This window comes from Chlorocebus sabaeus, chromosome 22 (genome assembly GCF_047675955.1).
Source record: "Chlorocebus sabaeus isolate Y175 chromosome 22, mChlSab1.0.hap1, whole genome shotgun sequence".
In the NCBI taxonomy this organism is placed as follows: Eukaryota; Metazoa; Chordata; class Mammalia; order Primates; family Cercopithecidae; genus Chlorocebus; species Chlorocebus sabaeus.
The window spans coordinates 13,401,425-13,420,975 of record NC_132925.1 but is presented as its reverse complement, the minus strand read 5'-3'; the positions used below and the strand labels follow the sequence as shown (position 1 = coordinate 13,420,975).

Below are 19,551 nucleotides of genomic sequence, written 5' to 3'. Positions count from 1 at the left end.
TTAAGGCACTGATTTATGTTTTTAAGGCACCATATAACATCTATCTAGTTAATGTAGTAATATCTGAAAAATTGCTTCAGTCAAAACCTTGAGCCCCCAGAACTTGCTTTATCAAAATTCCAACTAAACTTTGATTAAAAAATATTCAGAAAGAAAGGTAAGATTCACCATTTCCTTGGAAACTTAGATCTCTCCTGAATTAGTATCAGATCCCTAAAGACTGTTTGATTCTAGATGCCTGGCCTGAAATGAAATGGATGAGTAAATGAATGAATGAATAAAATCCTGCATATGTGTGCTTTCTGTAAATCTCCATCAGTTTCTATCTTTCCTCCTTCACACAGTGCTGGGAGGAATGATATGTTACCAAAATTCAATGCATACTTCAAATGCAGTCACAGATATTTTGCCTCACACCACCAACTCTCAATATCATTGGCCAGTTACTGCATTTTTATACTACTCAGACCTTTGCTTATCACTCCTTTCCTTCTGGCTCCCAGCAATATGACCATTTCAGTTCTCATTAGCATGTCTAGTGGAATGTTTGGGAAATGAAATAAAAGTAGCTGAAAAATCAAACCAGTCAATTAAGTCAAAGCCCCATGACCATTCAGAAATCAGATTAGCTTGCATTAACTCTATCATTCAGGTATTTGTAAACACATCAGTTAAGATGGACAAGTCTGAAAATGTGCTTTGAATTATGTTCAAAGATTCTACAAACTACAGAATCACAAATATTCTACCTTGGAAAATAGTATCTTGACTTAGAGTTTCCCTTCCGTTGTGATTTTGATTACGATAAATAGGATTAAAGAAAAAAGAGATTTCAGTAGTGGCGAGAACTAGTTCTAACATGCATTAAATGTGGTGGGAAATTATTTATAAAATGGCGGCTCATCTGCACACTATGCCATGTATTTGTACTCAAGTTTGCATGCTCTTTCAGGTCTATTTTGATTTACAAATGACATGATCGGCTTCCTCAAGACAAAGCCTGTATCATTTGCTGCTCTCAGAAACCCCAAAACACATCTGGGTATACATACTAAACTCAATGAAAGTACTGTTCTATGACTTGTTGAAATGAAACCATCAAAAATGAGCAACACAAAATTTGCAGTGGAGTTTTACTTTTGTTCTCAAGTTGATTTATGAGTATAGATAAAATGGTGATCTTTCACAATTGTAGAGTAAAGGGAAGCAAATCAGTCTGTTAGAATCAGTTCCTTTTCCCAACTATCCCCAGTGGCTCAGAGCTATTACTAATCATTGAATCGCTGCTTGATGACAGAAGAAATGTGATTCAAAATGTCTAAGAATTCCACATTCAGCACCAGCTGTTTTACCAAAACTTTCTCAATCACATTTCTTATAGTGTATATGTGTATATATATATGCATATGTATGTGTATATATTTATTAATATAAATATTAATAAATATATTTATTTATAAAATAAATATAAATATAAAATTTTATATAATATATAATATATAAAAATTTATATAAAATATAAATATAATATATAAATAAAAATATAAAAAATAAAACATATTTTATTAATATAAAATATATACACATACATATGCATATATATACACATATACAAAGAGTCAATCATAAAGATATTTTCTTTGAAATTTTCTAACACATTTTGTTTTCTAGATTAAAATATTTTCATTCAAACATAAACTGTTTATCAGATATTGAAACATGAAATATTTACATTTAATAATTTCAAACGGAAATGCTATTAACTCCCTATTAACAACAATAATTGGGTCTAACACTTTACCTCTTATTTTCAAAAGGATTGAACACACTTTAATGAGGGTAAATTATAAAATTAAAACTTTTGACCTTAGCCACTAGCAGTCTATATAATCAGTGTCAAGATGGAAGGAAAAAAAAAAACACAAACGGGAGATGGAAAGTTGAAAAAAATGGACAAAATTTGCCTATTTCCAGGAAAGAAGATTTGAATCATCTTTGATGAGAATAAAAAATGTTTCATAGATTTTCACATATTATACCTAATTGATAACAATATTGTAATGAATATTGAACTGAAATATTGAAATGAAATATTGAACTGACTTAGGGTATTTTTTCTGTGGGTTTCTCATTAAATCATTGTAAAAGTACAGGACAATGTCTTCCAAATTCCATTTTAATCAAGACATTATTCTGCGGAAATGACCCCTATTACATCTCTGAGTCAATGAGAGCAAAGACCAAGCCCATTTGTCTGTAGTTCTAAATCCAACACCTATCAGTGTGCCAGCTACAATTGATCAAATTAGGTCTATAACTTCAGACTGGCCAGGGATAATCTCTCTCTTCAAAATCGGGATGAGAAACACTTTCTCCAAGACTTCCTTAACCAACAGTACTCTGTCAGTCCTGATGCTGTATATTTGGTTGCTTGAAAAATATTTTTATTTATTTATGCTTAACTTGAAACAAAATTTAACATCTTCAAAGATAACAACTAATTTACTGTTCCTTACGCTAGTTAGACCTGAGTCATGCGGTAAGCACAATAATGTAAGTCACACAGTAAGTGGAAAGAACGTACATAGTGATCTGAATATGTTGTTTGATTTTGTAAAATGTTTTGTTTTTTTTCTCCTTTCCAAGCTTTCTACCTTTTATTTATTTGCTTGCCTAATTTGAAAGGGTATTAAAAAAAAACCCAGGATTTCAAGAATATCAGTGAAGACTGTCATTATTAGAGTGCTCAAAATAATGCAAATAAAGGAGCTGATTTATTTGTAAAAGCCAAAAAAAAAAAAAGGTTTAAGATTTCCTGTACAATATTGAATTGAAATAATAATAACAGGCTTTTTGTTTTTTCTTGAAAATAAATGTTTTTAAAGTTTTACTATTAAATGTGATGTTTGTAGGTTTGTTTGTATTTGTTTGGAGGCTGTTCACATACCTTTATCAGGAATACACATTTTCTATGTATGATGTGCTAATAAAAAATTAAAATTAAAATAGTTTATTTTTTGTATTTATTAAGATAGAACTTTCTTATTACCTATTAATGTTATGAATTTTTGGAATTGTTAAATACAAAACCAACTTTTCATACTTGGAATAAATGACACTTTAGAAATAATGTAATAACTTTTCTGATACACTTTCAGATCTGGCTTCACAATTATTCTAGTGTTATAAAATTTTTGTTTATGCATTACAATGATGTTATCATACATTCTGATAATAGCTGTCTAGTTTGGTATCAAGATATTATTTGCCTCAGGATTTAGATGTGATACTTTTTCTCCCTTTCTGAAAAGGTTGTGTAAGACCACAATTACTCAGACAGCCACTAAACTAGTGCAACATCATATTTCTTCTTTCTCTAGAATATGTAAACTAGTGCTCTTTGGGCACATGAAAATCACGCTATAACAAATTTTGTAGGTTGATCTTAATTTTTCAAAATATCAGAAAACCATCCTATCCACATAAACGAGAAAAATACACAATGCCACACTTTTTTATAAGACAAAATGGCCAATTCATCCAAGGGACGTAAGTGGACAGTGATGAAGAAGCAACAAAAGCTGTTTATATATGTACAAATAACATTTCCCATATTATATTTTTCTAATATATGGAGCAGTAATTTTTATAATTTTGTCGATGTGGTTAGACAGTCATGTTCTGAACTCATTTAACAATTTGTAGCCATGAATGCATTATAAAACTTGGGTCATTAGGGTTTCCAAAATTTGTTATCCTAACAAACTATCTCTGTAAATTACTAGTAAAGTAAGTACAACATATGTATTGTCTTTTAAGATGACATGAAGTATAGTACACTTGAGATAAATTCAGAATATTTTGAGAGAGAAACAGACAGAAAATAACTAGAATTTGGCATTGTTACTAAATGATGACCTCTTATTCCAGAAATGTGTCTTTACCATACATGCAGAGAAATAGGCAAGTGGAAGCCAATGACAAAGTGAATACTCACGCCAATATAGATAGGTTTTAATTATGAAAATCATCTTAACGTTCTGCCCATAACATTCCTCAATAATGCAAAGTTACAGTTAAGTTACATGGTAATATTTTTAAATTTCCTGAAAATAATGCAAGACAAAATACATTAATCTCATCCAATATAATTCCTTCTATTTCACTCAGTGAAAAGTGGCCAATGGAAGGTGTTCTTGGAGTCTGAACATTATTTGACTAATGGTGTGATGGCAGAAATATCAAACATTTGCTAAAAACAAGTTCTATCCTTTTGAACTTAAGCTAAAATTGATAACACATGTTAGTGCCTCGTTCTGAGCAGAGCCTGTGCCCCCCCTCACCCCAGCTTTCTGCTACTTTGAAGATCAGAGACTCTCTCACCTTCTCCTGTTTAAGACCATCAGGCTCAAAAACATTAAAATTGTGTGTGGCTAAATTCAAATAAATGAAAATATAATGACTGAATAAAAAGCTTTAACAAAAGATTTTTTCAAATGATTTGAAAATGATACATTAAATTAGACCTAGTGTTTCAAAGCACACAATTGAATAACAATAATAAACAGATCTATCTTTGAGCAAAAAAAAAAAAAAAAGAATTATTTTCAAGAATTTTTTTTCTATACACCCAAATTGATTGGTAAAATCTCAAACAACCAGAGGAGTAATTTAGATTTGCACCATTTTTTGCCACTTAATATATTCTTATATAATCTCATTTGATCTTCAGTATCTGAAAATAGTAAGGCAGTACTTTTTAATTTTATGTTACAAGTGAAGAAATGAGTATCTGTAAATTGTTTGATTTGTAGGAATTCTCAGAGGAGTAAGGTGGTTTGAGAACTTGAACTCAGATCATTGATTATTAATCTAGATATTGACATGTCTGCTTTTGAAAATACCATTTGGTTCATTAAATTATCAGCTCTGCATCATCTAGTAGTGTGTGCATGTGCATGTGTGCGTGTGTGGATGTGCTTTCTATAAGCTCTGCATCACCTCGTTGTGTGTGCATGTGCATGTGTGCGTGTGTGGATGTGCTTTCTATAAGCTCTGCATCACCTCGTTGTGTGTGCATGTGCATGTGTGCGTGTGTGGATGTGCTTTCTGAACTCTGCATCACCTCGTTGTGTGTGCATGTGCATGTGTGCGTGTGTGGATGTGCTTTCTATAAGCTCTGCATCACCTCGTTGTGTGTGCATGTGCATGTGTGCGTGTGTGGATGTGCTTTCTATAAGCTCTGCACCACCTCGTTGTGTGTGCATGTGCATGTGTGCGTGTGTGGATGTGCTTTCTATAAGCTCTGCACCACCTCGTTGTGTGTGCATGTGCATGTGTGCGTGTGTGGATGTGCTTTCTATAAGCTCTGCATCACCTCGTTGTGTGTGCATGTGCATGTGTGCGTGTGTGGATGTGCTTTCTATAAGCTCTGCATCACCTCGTTGTGTGTGCATGTGCATGTGTGCGTGTGTGGATGTGCATGTGTGCGTGTGTGGATGTGCATGTGTGCGTGTGTGGATGTGCTTTCTATAAGCTCTGCAGGTAGACTGTTTTAGAAGTCTCAGGAAACAAAGACAACAACAGCAGTAGAAGAAATAGTTTCTTTTGGAGACATAATCGCTGTGTGTGTGTGTGTTAAATACAACATATCAACTTTATTGTAAGGAGTTTCTATTTCCTCTCAGATGTTACAGGGTGCCAGACTTAGAGCTTATAAATATGCCACCAAGGAGTTCAAAATCTAATTCTAGGGCTACTATATTATATTTACAATATATGAGATGACTGGGATTTATATAGTCAGATTTGGCAGCTTCTTACATGCTTATTTGACCAGGGAGATATATCAAAGTTAGAACTCTCACCCTAAGAATAAGGCAGTTGTAACCCATATTAGAATGTTACAGAGTCAGGCTTGAATAAGATGTTTAATATATAATACCTGCAATTTTTAATGGTCATTTTAGTGTATATTTCTACATTTTTTTGTCTTAGAGATTGTTTCATAGATTTGTCAGTTTACCATAATCTATATTTAATTGTTTTAGTTTTATATCTAAAGGAAATTTGCCACAATATTTATAGTTTAATGTTGCTTATCATTCAGTAAATGCATTTATAGGAAACAGGAAATATAATGAGTAGCATTCATAACACTGAAAACAAAAAAATAAACTCATGACTGACAAAATAATAGATTTTAATAGTAAGCTTAAATTAGAACCTAATATTTATTTGATAGTGACTTTTAGTGCACTTTTTTCTTAATTATACATGTTGAAGAAGTTAGTTTATTATTCTATTCAAGTTAAAAAGTAATCATTTTTTTCTTCACTCTCTGGGTGATAGAAGTAGTTATTTAAATGCACTCCTTTGAAAAGTGTATTCAATTTAATGAATCAAATGCTAAAGAAAGACCTGTTGTTAGAAGATATTGTTTCTTTCCTTCCTTCCTTCCTTCCTTCCTTCCTTCCTTCCTTCCTTCCTTCCTTCCTTCCTTCCTTCCTTCCACCTTCCTACCTTCCTTCCTTCATCAACAAATTTTTTATTTTTCAACATTGGTAAATTAAGTATCTATTATGATCCAGGATTTATTTTAGTCACTTGTCATCAAATAACAGGGGTTTTTGCCTCTTTGAGAGTTTATACTTTGTTTTAAATATTAAGGATTATTAATAGTTCCAGAAATGTTTGAAGACTGAGGAATGTCTTATTATGTTAGAGAAGATTTTAAAAGTAAGGATATAAAAGAATAAGTAGAATACAGGAAAAGACAAGCAGAAACCTGTTTGGGTTCAGAGTTGGGGATAGCGGTGAAATGAACAGAACAAGTTCCCAGTGCTACCTCTAGCACTTTCTAGTTACACAAGCTAATTACCCTTTATAGTTATTGTTTGTTCAAATGTAAGAGAGAAACTATCATGTCTAACTTGCAGGGTAGGGGTAAGAATGAAATAATGTCATAGTATAATGTGGGCACATAATAGATACTTCATAATGAAAAACTTGTAAAAATTGAGAGTTAGAAGAATGGCTTCATAAATACAGGGGAGTTTTCTCTTCTTCCTAGGAGGCTCAAGAGCTAAAAGGCAACTACTTGATGCAGGTGTAATGGAGAACATTAAATGGCTAAATGACACTAAAATCCCAACGAGACATGATACTAGAACTGTAAAGATATAAAACAGTATAGCCTTGCTCAGAAAGAACAAAGGATTCATACATTTTCCCAATCCTTGCTACTTACGCCCATGTTTTTTATTAATTATTAACTTAACATTTAAAAATGTTTTTTATCAGAAAATATTTCTATTAATATGGACTGGTTTTGTGGAGCACATAGGCAAAAAAATAAAAAGCCTTATAACAATTAATATGGGCTTACAACATGTGGTTGAACTATTCCACATTGTTAAATTCTTAATTCCACTTTTCATAGAGGAACACTCAAAAGGAAATCAAAGTCTATTTCAATTAAACCATGTTCTCATGAGGAAGGAAATGCCTTTTTAGTCACACTAAAGTGAGAATAAGTATTAGTGCCATTTGGAAAATGCTCTATATAATGTTAAGGAGAAATATCATTATGAAAAATCTGTCTGTTGGTAACCATAGAGTATGTAAATGTGGTGCCAATGAATTATCCCCTAAAGGATGCCAAATTCCCTGCCATATGTTGTCTTTCACTCTAAAGAGTTTGCTGCCAATTCTGCTTATTCTTCATCCTGAGCTCCAAAATCTTGAGGGAAAAACTCCCAGAGTATTCTCAAGGGACTTTCATAGGGATTAGAGCCAAAAATCACAGATCTGCCTCACAGGATCCCGTTTGAGCCCGGCTGGAGAAACCATCATGGAAATAAGTTCACATCTCTATCATTGGCTGTGAGCCAGAGCCTCCTCAGAGCAGTAAGAATCCACCTGGGTTCCTAGCTCAGAACTACTTAAAATCCATAGAGAACCAACAAACGGCCTTGGGTCTATTGTGATCCCAATCTGTACAGCTCAGAAGCATTTCCTAGACTCCCATAATTTTCCTAAAGACGGGGATGCAGGAGGTGGGAGGAGGTTAAAGATTTGGAAACTTAAATAAAGCTGATGAACAATAAAAGAAAAGGCAGCTAACTGGGAGTTCCTGTCAAGCTTGAGTCATTGTTTTTCTTTGCTGCTTACATAGCTGAGAGTTCCCCCACAATCCTCCTCTTAACCATCTGCTAATCAGCGTACCTTTAAATGTGTAGCTTCTATTATTTTTTACATTTTTTTGAGTACTGTCAATAGAATACTATCTAAAGGTCTGCTCTATTTTCAGAGAAAGGCATGCAATTCCTAAATTAGTGTTTTTGATAAAACTGAGATACTTACGAAGAAAAGTTAAAATTCTTAAATGGTTGAGGTTGGGTTTAAGCAACCTCTGCTCAACACACACAAATGCAGGTCTTACAACTACTTTACTTACTTTTAGTGACAACTCCTTCCAGTCGAATGATATTGGGGTGGTCAAACTGTCCCATAATGCTTGCTTCTCCTAGGAAGTCTCTCCTTTGCTTTTCTGTATAGCCCACTTTCAGGGTCTTGATGGCTACTGAAATCTCTTTTTTTGAGGGAAGTTTTAAGCGACCACTGCACACCTCTCCAAATTCACCTGTTATAAAGCAGAACAACGACAACAAAATGTAAGGAATTATATAATAAAAACTCATCAGTAGAGAGCAACTCTTTACTTTCAAAATTTCCATTTAAACTCTTTGTGCCTTTGACCTGCAAGATGTACACTCTAGTACTCCAAATTATTTTGAAAGATAACCATATGAAACTGCCTAGAAAACCTCAGGATAGTCTCCCCCTGTTGGAAAATGAACCTTGTGAAAATTCCATATATTTTAAAGTATGACACTATAAATAATGTAATGTAAAAGGAGAGACAAGTTGAAAGCTGCAAATATTAGATTTTTTACCCCTTGTTGTCATAGCTACCATTACCTCAGAGAAATTAACAGGACAGCACAAATAGTGACTAAATGTGAGCATTGGATTAAATTTCAGATATTTTAACAATTCTGTTTTTACTGAGGGCCAATTTGGCTATATATTCAGACTCTAAAAATGAGAGGGAAAGCATCTGCTATCAATTTATTTTATTGGAGTATTGGTGTGTTGCATTACTGACATACTAGCTATAAAATTCTCTGGGCTCCTGGAGGACAACAACAATATAACAGTATCAAATAAAAATAACATGTCTTATCTAAATACTGTAGAAATATTTTTGATTCATCTTCTTCAATTTAAAAAAATGTCTTAAATGTGTGATTAATCCAGAATTTGTCCCATGTAGAGTGTTACTGACTTTTAAATATTACAGTCCAGTTGATATAAAACTGCCTAAAACTAGTATGGACACTACCTTCAAAACACATTTTTACCGAGAGATTTACTCATCATCAATTCATTACGTTTGGAGCTCCCTTTGAGCAGAGACCTTTTACATTTCTTTATCTGTACCACCCATGCTGCCATGATGATTGCCACATAGGAGTTCTACAGAATGTCCTTTGTTCATAGAAGAACTTCTAACATAGTGTGGATTGTCAGATATGTTTTGTGCCACATTAAAAATAGTTTTAATATCAAATGAGCTTTTCCTGAAATATTTTAGAATTAATTATATGATTAATTTTTGGCTCTTGAATGAGTGGAATCATAATCTTGGTCCAATTTTCTTTCTGTGAATTTTCTACGAGCTTCATGCCCTACGTGTCAGTCAGAGTGAAGTGACATGATTCTTCTCTATTTTTGTTTTCAAGCAAGTGGTTTGACCCACAAAAGTGGCAGATTGTCCTATTGATTTGCCAACTACATGACTACAAATGGTGTCTCGCTCCCCAGGAAGCTTTCACCTTCCCCAGGCTTGACTCATTCCCAGAAATCCATTCTTGCTCTGTTTTCAAAGCAATGACTTATGCTTTAATTTGGCAAAGTCACTTAAAATCCAAAAGCAGATATTTGTGCATTTATTTAATAAATATTCATACTATTAACAGTATTGTATACAGCATGAAACACACAGAGATAGATATAATGGTAAACAGGACAGGACTAGTTTATTCCCTTGGAGGAAGTGTAGAGAAGATAATGATATCCACAGCTATTGTGTTCCTTAGGATACAGAAAGAATCAGGGAGTAGAACCCGAGAAAGCTAATTGATCTTGCTAACTCCAAGGAAGAATATGCCATTTAGATATGAGAATATTAGGAGAAAGAGAAGCTATGGTGTGATAAAATTATTCTCACAATTGTAAACAAGAGTGAGTTCCTTTCCTTATACAGGGTTATCTGAATATTATCAGAGAGCTCCCATTCACTTTGTTTCACTTTGGGTAAACACTAAGCTCGGGAAAACCAGAAAGTTCTGCCATTATCACAAGTCAACACGGTATAATAGAGCATGTTTTAAATGTAGATGTCATCACCACATATTCTAAGTGGCATGTCACTTGTCAGTTTACAGGAGTGATAGTACAGAACTGTGGTTAAGTGCATGGATCCTGCAGCCAAATTGCTTCGGGTCTAATTCTGACTCTGCCACATATTAGCTGTGTGATTTTAAGTAACTTAACCTCTTTGTACCTATCTTTTCTTATTTCTATGGGGATACTAATTGTATCTACCTCATAAAGCTGTTGTGAGATTAAAGGAACTAACGTATGTTAAGTACTTGAAACAGTGCCAGACACACAGTAGGTAATATCTAAGTGTTGGTCACTATTTATCTTTCTGAGTTCAGACCCACCTAAAGGATAAATTGCCTAACTACCCTTTAAGATTTTCTGTTTAAATCAAACTGACAAATGAATATGAATGTGCTTTATAAAATGCCAAATTCTATGTTAATGTAAGAGATGGTTATGGTAATGATGGTGATAACAAGACTCATGTCTTACTGGAGAAATATTTGTAAAGGAGAGCATACTAGGGATATGAAAGGTAGGAGTTCAAATTTTAAATGAGCCAACTAAGAGTGTTTTTTGTTGTAAGTGGAACACCTGGACACATAAACATGTACGTGTATATATTTACCTTTGAAATTCACGAAAATTGTGTTTCAGCGATGTTAGTTTTTTAAAATCTTCAAATATAGTAATGTGATTATTTCACCAGATAAACACTAGAAATAGCCACCAATAAGTTATAAAAGACATAGAAATGCTTAATATTAATTCAATTATATTTTTAATAATTTAACATAACTGCATTGGGAGAGCAACGATGGTTATACAACTCCGAAAATATACTAAAAATCACTGAATTGTAAACTTAAACAGGTGAACTTTATGGTTGGTAAATTATATCTCAAGAAAGCTGCTAAAAACAGAAAAAAGGTTAAAAATAAAAAATAAAAGAACTGCATTGTAAAAGTTAACAAAGACTGGGCAAATGCAATTGGCAATCATTTCATCTGGCCAAGTTTTATATTGTCTTATTCAATTAACTTTGCACCCATATGAAATAAAATTTAGATCTTGTTATTTCTAGATAAAAGCTTGGCTACCAGATCTTGGTTTTTTAAATCGAGTAAGTACAGCGATTTTTATCTGCTCTTTGAAATAGGTATGTTTATGAGAATGGGGACTGTATTCTGATTAAGATGCACAATGTAAAAGCTGCTCAAAATAAAATATCTTATGCTAATTTCACTCAAAGAAGAAAAAAAAATGACATTTATTTAAGCAGAATGACCCCCTCCAGTACTAGCCTTAAAGCCTACCCTCCTTCTACTGTTTTAATAAAATAAGATAATAAAAACACATATTAAATAATGCTTCTGTGTCAGCTCAGTCCCCTACATAAATTGTCTTGTTTAATCCTCAAAAAAATACTATGAAGAAGACACTATCATGATCTCCAGTGTCCATCATTGGCTTTGAAGATGGAAAGTACAAGATTCAAATTTTGGTTTTGCATTTGATGCAAACAAATATATTAAACTGATCAGTTTTTGTTTATTCATGTGCTGAAATGGAGATAGTAATACCTATCTAAAAAGGATAATAAGATTAAATATCATGAGAATGCACAGAATAAATTAAGGACTTAATAAGTATTTACTTTCTTCAGAAATTTTTAGTATTCAGTCGTTGAAAGAATGGTTGGATTGAGGGGTAAAACTAGGAACTGCAGTCATGAATTCCTCACTAATAGTAATTTACTACTGTGGGAAGCTAATTCATGTCTCAGTTTTATCATTTATCATATGAGTATAATTGTTTCCATAGTACAATGTATACAAGAGAATTTCTGTAACATCAATTTATTTATGTAAAATTTCTGACAGAAATTTAAGAGAATTAGCCTATATATATATGCACATATACATATATATATTCTTTCTGTAAATTTAATTGACTGTGAAAGTTATGTAGTGGGCTGAAAGTTTTGCCTTTCTAACAATGGAATACAGTCGGTAATCAATTTAGAATAATTACTAAATTTTTATAAATAACAAATGTTTTTTAAAATTAAGAATGTAGGAAGTAGTTAAATGTATATATCAAACAAGGTTGCCATTTGTTGATTGTTATGAAAGCTATTGTAGAAATGAGTAACATGCAGGTTTATTTATTATTATACTATTTAATTTATTTGTGTACGTATTTCACATTTTACAAAACAAAATGATTAACAAATTGGTAGCTTTTAAGAATAATGATTTCATTTTCTAACTTAGTAAAGACAAACCCTCCGAAGGGTCATCAAGGCAGTCTAGAATTGCGTGTGTATATTATATTGAATTATTTCAGAGAAAGCACAACTAACTTTGAAGATATGCCTATCTGCAAATAAAATAAGTACAGTTTTATTGTTCAGAATGTGGCAAATGTGAATATTGGCTGCAAAACTCTGAACATGGGAATATATCTAATTATTTACATATACACTTGAAGAGAGAAATGGGAAGGAGGCTCTGTTCTAATCTTTAATGAGCATCAGGGATTAAGTGATTCAGTACAAATAGACCTCCCCTTATCTCATTTATTGGCTGCTGTTTTCAGTGGTGTGCTTTATCCCAAATCACTACGTTCTGGATATCTGAGTCTGTCAACAATATCTATATAAAAATATTTTATCGACAGAGAGGTACCTAAATTTCAACAACATAATAATCTCTGCCTGGCTTCTGGACAGTGGCTTAGCAGAAGTAACCTTTTCTCCTCTCAACATATTCTCCAGTTGATTGTTCAAAGTCCTTGCGCTGCATTTGCTACCACAGACTCCATGTTGGAGAAAAGTGCGCTCTTGTGGGGAAACATTAACATCAGCCAGACTCCAAAACCCGGGAGGCGGAGCTTGCAGTGAGCTGAGATCCGGCCACTGCACTCCAGCCTGGGCGACAGAGCGAGACTCCGTCTCAAAAAAAAAAAAAAAAAAAAAAAAACAGCCAGACTAAACCCTTCTGCATCATGGAGCTGTTCACAAATCAGGACTGTAGAAATGAAACAGAGTAAACAATACATATATCTGTTTTGGCACTGGATCACCACAGATGTACAGCGAATATGTTTACTCTTAAGTCTTAGATTGTAAAAAAGAAGTTACTACTCCATTTTCCTTCCATGAACACACGTTTCATATTTTAATATTACCTGCACATGTAAATTTTAGGATATAAAATTAAGATGATTAGAAGAGAAGCTCTAGTAAATTAACATTATATTTACATAATATGAATAATAAGATTGTCCTGTTCCCATACTAACTACTACTTGATTTTTAAGTACTACTTTGGTGTATAGAAAAAGAAACAAAGCATCACATGTACATTTTTGTAAAGACACATCACTCCCAAATATATAAATGCAGTACTTGCAGAAAATGTGATCTGATGTTATACAAAGAATTCCTGTATCAACGTAACTAGTTTATGTTTGTTTTGGGGAGTGACATTGAAGGATTAGGTACGAAATTTTAAAAAATAAAAGAACTGCATTGTAGTTTTTTTATTGTTGAGCATAGTTCATTTTTACTTTTGGATAGTAGTTTTATTCCTGTGCATACTGCTCATATTCTGTGTTTATGTGTAAATATATAAAATACTGTTATTTTACAAATATGTGAAATTGTTCTTATAAATATGCAACTGTTATTAATCACTTAATAGGTGATTGTTAACGAATTTATCATTGTTCAAATTAGTAATTAGCACAAAGAGATACCTTTATTAAAAAAAAAGCTTTAACACAATAAGACTACTCAAAGTCAAGCAAGCATTAAAATGGAGCACCTTATGTCATTTAAAATATCCACTCAAGATAGTTGTGGTAAAATTTGTGTAAGAGGAGTCATGATTTTATTTTGTGTTGTTTGTTCTTTTAATTCCAAAAATGATTCTAAAATTGAAAATCAAAACTTTAAATTACCCGGCTTGTCTAAATTCAAATAGACTTTTATCCAGTTATCCTTATTCAACCCAATAGGTTCTGTGGCATCCGATCAGCACAGCTATGGGAAGACTCAGTGGTTGCTGCTGTCACATCAGAAATTTAATAAATCAAAAGCAGCCATGGTCCATGAGCCGGTAAGTCTGGCACCTTTGAACTCACTACATTCCATTAAATACTGCACTTATTTATTACTGCCTTTGATCATTAAATTAGAAAATCCCCCTTCCTTAGGAACATACTTAGGTTTCAGAGACTGAGCAATCATGATTCACGTACAGTACTAAGTTGGCAGTAGGGTCATTGTGGTTACCTGCTCCAACAACTTTATCAATGGATATGTTGGTGGCATCCAATTCCTTGGCAAACTCATGAACAGCTTGGGTAGGGTCTTCATATGTATGTGGGTCAACGTAAGTCCTGAGACCTGGAAGTTTTACTGTTTAAGGAAAGAAAGAAAGGTGCAATTGTAGCTAGATTTATAAAAACAATTATAGATCAAATTTTATGACATTGTTGGTTAAAAAAATCACCACCCCGTAAGGTGCACAACCTTCAGTTTATTCTGTAGTATAACAGAAACTCGCAGTGACATTGGACTAAGTGTTGAAAAATTTAAGAAAACATGTTCTCTATGATGAATCCTAAAAAGGAACCACAATGAGGAGCTTTCTTTGCAAAAACATCAGAAGGAAAACGCGTATTCAAAAAAGGGGATCTTAAGAAGAAAGATGATTCAGAACTGATTAGACCTAGTCATTACTACCAGGAGCAACAGTGAGTGAACACCATTATGCTATTCCATATTTATGATTATACAAATGTTATCATAACCAGATATCTATTACAATGCAAGATTGGAAAATAATTCAATACAATTATAAGGTGAGATAATGGCTGCAAGTATAGATAAATTAAAGGATATATAATGGCATACCTTCTGACACTATACTGCTTATATTAACATTCACAATCAAAATCTCCCACTGTAATTACAGATCTACTTTAAGCTGTTAGTAGGTGTACACATGTATGTATTATATATGCACGCCAATATAGTATCAGTTAAATATAATCATATTGTATAGCTTTACAACATAATCAGAGGTAAAATAAATATTGTCTATGGGTTGAATAATGGTGCTAAGGAGCTAAGTCCCAAACATTAGTCATATATGTAATTTATTAAATAAAAATCTCCTTTGTATTATATTTATTCATTGAATTATTCTGAAGGTAAAAATGTTCATATCCTGTAGTTAAAGTATTACAGACAACTGATACAGGATAATCATTTTAGATTTCATTTAATATTAATAAGATTCCTATAATTTAGAAAAATAAGTGAAACAATTTGCAATTTTCAATAAACTAACTTCTCTAAACAAAAACCCTGAGTTTTAAAAAAGTGATTCTAAGATCTACTAAAGTATATAAATATGCTCTAACATTAAAGGAAATTGCAATGTAACTTCTATGGTATATCTGCTAATACTACTGATTTTGCTTTTAATTTTGATAACATTAACAGCATTGTTTTAGCATAGAATATGGATACTTAATAATGTAATATATTTTCATTCATTACATTAAATTATTGAAGTTTTTTTCTAATATAACAAATGAAATCAGATATTATTGTTTACAATAGTACTTCATAATGGGAGAATCTCATTGGCAAATTTGCAATTGAACACCCTGCGTGAGCCAATCGTTTCTTTGAGTTAGTTTTGTAGTTTGTATTAAATAGTTGTGGAGACTGCAGATGTCCGCAGTTTTTCTGGGAGGCCTCAGTACAATGAACATTAGGCTAAGTCTAGGATTTCACAGTATGTGTTAACAAATGATCAATTCATTGAACTACAAGACAACTTCATGAAACCCATAGTTATAATGCATTACCATTTATGTTCCTGTAAAGCTTTCACAGAGATTTTGAGTAAAGAAACATAAGTGCAAGAATAAACTGGTTATTAAAGAAATGGTGGCTGAGAGAGAGGTTAGGTAAAAACGCTATTTTCCTCAGCTGTTATTTGGATGACTTTGACACAGCATATTAAGATGTAGGGATGGCGGTGAGAGGGCAAATAGAGAATACAGAAGAAAAGCTAACGCGACTCCCACTTCTGCCGGGTGCTGATACAGCTACAACAAAAGAGCAGCCGCTATCCAGCTTGAGGCCGGGTGTGGATAATTTGAAAGGACACCACTCTCTAGGAAGTCAATATCCACAGAAATGGGGAAGTTCAAGTTCTGGCCCTTGCTTTGGACAAACTCTGAGTAGAGTAATTTTTGAAGCGAGAACTTCGGTTTTAGAGTTTTTCATCTTGAATATCTTGACCAAAAAGACAAGTTAGGGCTCCGAGACAAAAAAAAAAAAAAAAAAGCTATGCTATTCAAATGCCTAGCATGAGAGACTGCTACACAGTTCTCGCTCAATTTATTGACAGAGCTCATTGTCCTAACGAGTGTTTTCATGGTTAAGAACATTTATTTACAATTATTAATATAATTGAGGTTTCCTAATGGTAGAATTTAAGCTTAGAAATGTGCATTTCTTTTGAGCTCACAGATCAGCTTGCATGCTTCTTTCATAAAGCATGAATCCTTCCTATAAAAACAGATGGGAGAGTCACCCTTTAATACAGTAATCTACTGTGCTCTATTATTACATTAAAATAACTCCTAATGTTATCAGTACTAAAACCCTTTACCTTTAAAAGAAGAAACTTATTTAAGATTAAGGAAAAGCTATCATACTTTTCTAGATGTGGAGTAAGAAAAACTGTAAAAGTAAGTAACCATTACTAAAATATGTTAGCAAATAAAGTCTTGTTGGAGTCTTTTCATTTAGTCAATTTAGTTACATTTTAAGGATGAAAACTCACATCAGATCGACCCTATAATGTGTGATCTTCCAGTTTTTATTTGCCTTTGCTTAGTAACAGTAAGGTAAAGAAATCTAGCAATCCTTTTCAAGGAAATAAAATGAGACTTTAAATATAAGGTAAAATGGAACTGTTTTGTACATAATTACAACTGCTTTGCTTTGCTGAAGCTAAGAAAATTAACGTGGGGGAGATTTCCTGGCATTAGAATTTACACAGATTATAAAATGAGTTGTTAGGAACAATATCTCACATATTTTAAATAAGCATTGGCCTTAAACATAAGTCTTGAAATTGTGATTTAGATTTACCCTTCAGTACCAGTCAGCTTGTAGAGAATATATGTGTGATGAATAACTATATGCAATACTATTACTAAATAATTTGAAAATTAAACAACCATTCCCAAATAAAATCAAACCTATTAATTGCTATTAATTAAAATAAGGTGAATTTCTTTTCCATCCATAAGACATTTGGGGGAAAAAAAATAACAAACATAAACATATACACCCTCAAGTAAAATGGTCTGTTCACTGTAGAAGCACTGGCTGCTGATTTTTAACTGCTGACCCCAAAGATTCCAGGAATCAGGTGATTCAGGCTGCAAGGCACATAATCCCTTCACACCAATAATTAAGGGCAACACACAGAGTAACTGGGCTCTGTCATGAAAACCAGATAATAAACACATGCACACGTGTTAAGCTGCACTACTTTACAGCTCGTTCTGTGCAAACACAATTTACATTTCCATTTTACCAGCATGAGTTGCCCTAAGGATAGCAAAAAAGTAAAAAGGCCCAGCCAGAAAGGGCAAGGGGACAGGATCTTAGGAGGTGAAACACATTTCTTTCCTTTTGAAGCAATATTATAGGATTTGTAACAAGGCTGGAGGGAACAGTTCATAGCTAGAGCTTTTTAAAGTAATACCAAATAAATGGTCTGAAATAAACCAGCTGTAGTATTAAGAGGCAGAAACTTTATGACATGCACGTAAGTTACTTTATGCCTTTGCAGCCAGGATGAAATGCATTTCTTTTTTGTTTGTCATAAGGATATTGTGCGTTTGAAAAAAATTAAAGTTTCAACAAAGTCCACCATAAAATCAATAACAAAATGGACTGGGATGATAGAGGAACCTGTTTAATAATTGGCACACAGAAATTTACCAAAGCTCAAAATTCGTAAGATGTAGAATTCCCATAAAAAAATCAAATCAGCATGGTCTTGCTCTAAAGATGATATTTACAATAACTGTTCAAGTCAAATTAACAATGACTTAATCCACAAGAATGCCACTGCTCTAATTTATGCATAAAAATTGTAACACAAGTGTTTTGTGGGCCAGTTGAGAAAAAGAAAGACAAGTATCCTGCAACTTGTTCGGGCATTCTTTTTAGACTTTTGAGTTGGTCACCTAATTAATCTGGACCGATGTGTGTTGATTTTAGGAATGTAGTACTTTGACTTTTTTGTGTGAATTATTTTATAGACTCTGCAATTGGATGAACAAAACAATGCTTCTGCAAACTCCTATACTGCTTTCATCTCATATCAATTTATATTTTGAAAGGCATTTTTTTCAAGCTACTGTATGCTTCCTGCAGGTTAGCAACAGGTAGTCAAGTTTTTTACTTGAGTTATAACTAAAGCTATTATTTTTAGATGATAATCCAGTGACTGATACAAAGTATCATGTTAATTGGCAAATAATTTTAGAAGGCAATAGTGAATGCTAAAGAAAGTAATGCTTGCAAGACTACATTAGTTATATTGAGATTATTTTAGAGCACATAAGCATGAGTATAGTCTTTGTACTAATTTCCATGAGAACACGCTATTTAAGCCTCTGATTAGTAATTGCCACACTAAGCTGAGCCATAGTTTGGAAGACAAAGCACCTGGAATGATTCGTTTCACCACAAAAAAAAAAAAAAAAAAAGTCTTTTCGTTAGTTGTAAACACTTTGTTTCTTAAATGGGTATTTTAAAAAAATTAAAAGGGTAGATTAAAATGTGGAGAGAAAGTTCTGGCTTTACTACTAGTTGGATATCATGTAACTGCAAAATAAACAGTTTATTTTAAAGGCTCTTTCTAGGTTGGTTGATAAAATGGAATAAGGCACTTCAAATAAACAGAGGTTGTTTATATTTACTTGGCAGTTAGGAAAGAGAAAAGTCTCCTATTTAGAGTTTAGCAAAGGACTAGTAATAAGGAAACT

At 32.9% G+C, this 19,551-nt stretch overlaps 1 protein-coding gene across 1 annotated transcript in view; it reads right to left on the bottom strand.

Annotated features, from left to right (window-relative positions):
- The window catches only part of EPHA3 (EPH receptor A3), a 357,317-nt gene that overhangs the window by 49,807 nt on the left and 287,959 nt on the right, over positions 1 to 19,551 (bottom strand). Inside the window, exons 10-11 of the mRNA XM_007986149.3 lie at positions 14,753 to 14,878; positions 8,459 to 8,644 (exon numbers count right to left, since the gene is read on the bottom strand). Of these exons, the coding sequence (XP_007984340.1) occupies positions 8,459 to 8,644; positions 14,753 to 14,878 (312 nt within the window). The remainder of the gene's footprint in view (positions 1 to 8,458; positions 8,645 to 14,752; positions 14,879 to 19,551) is intronic.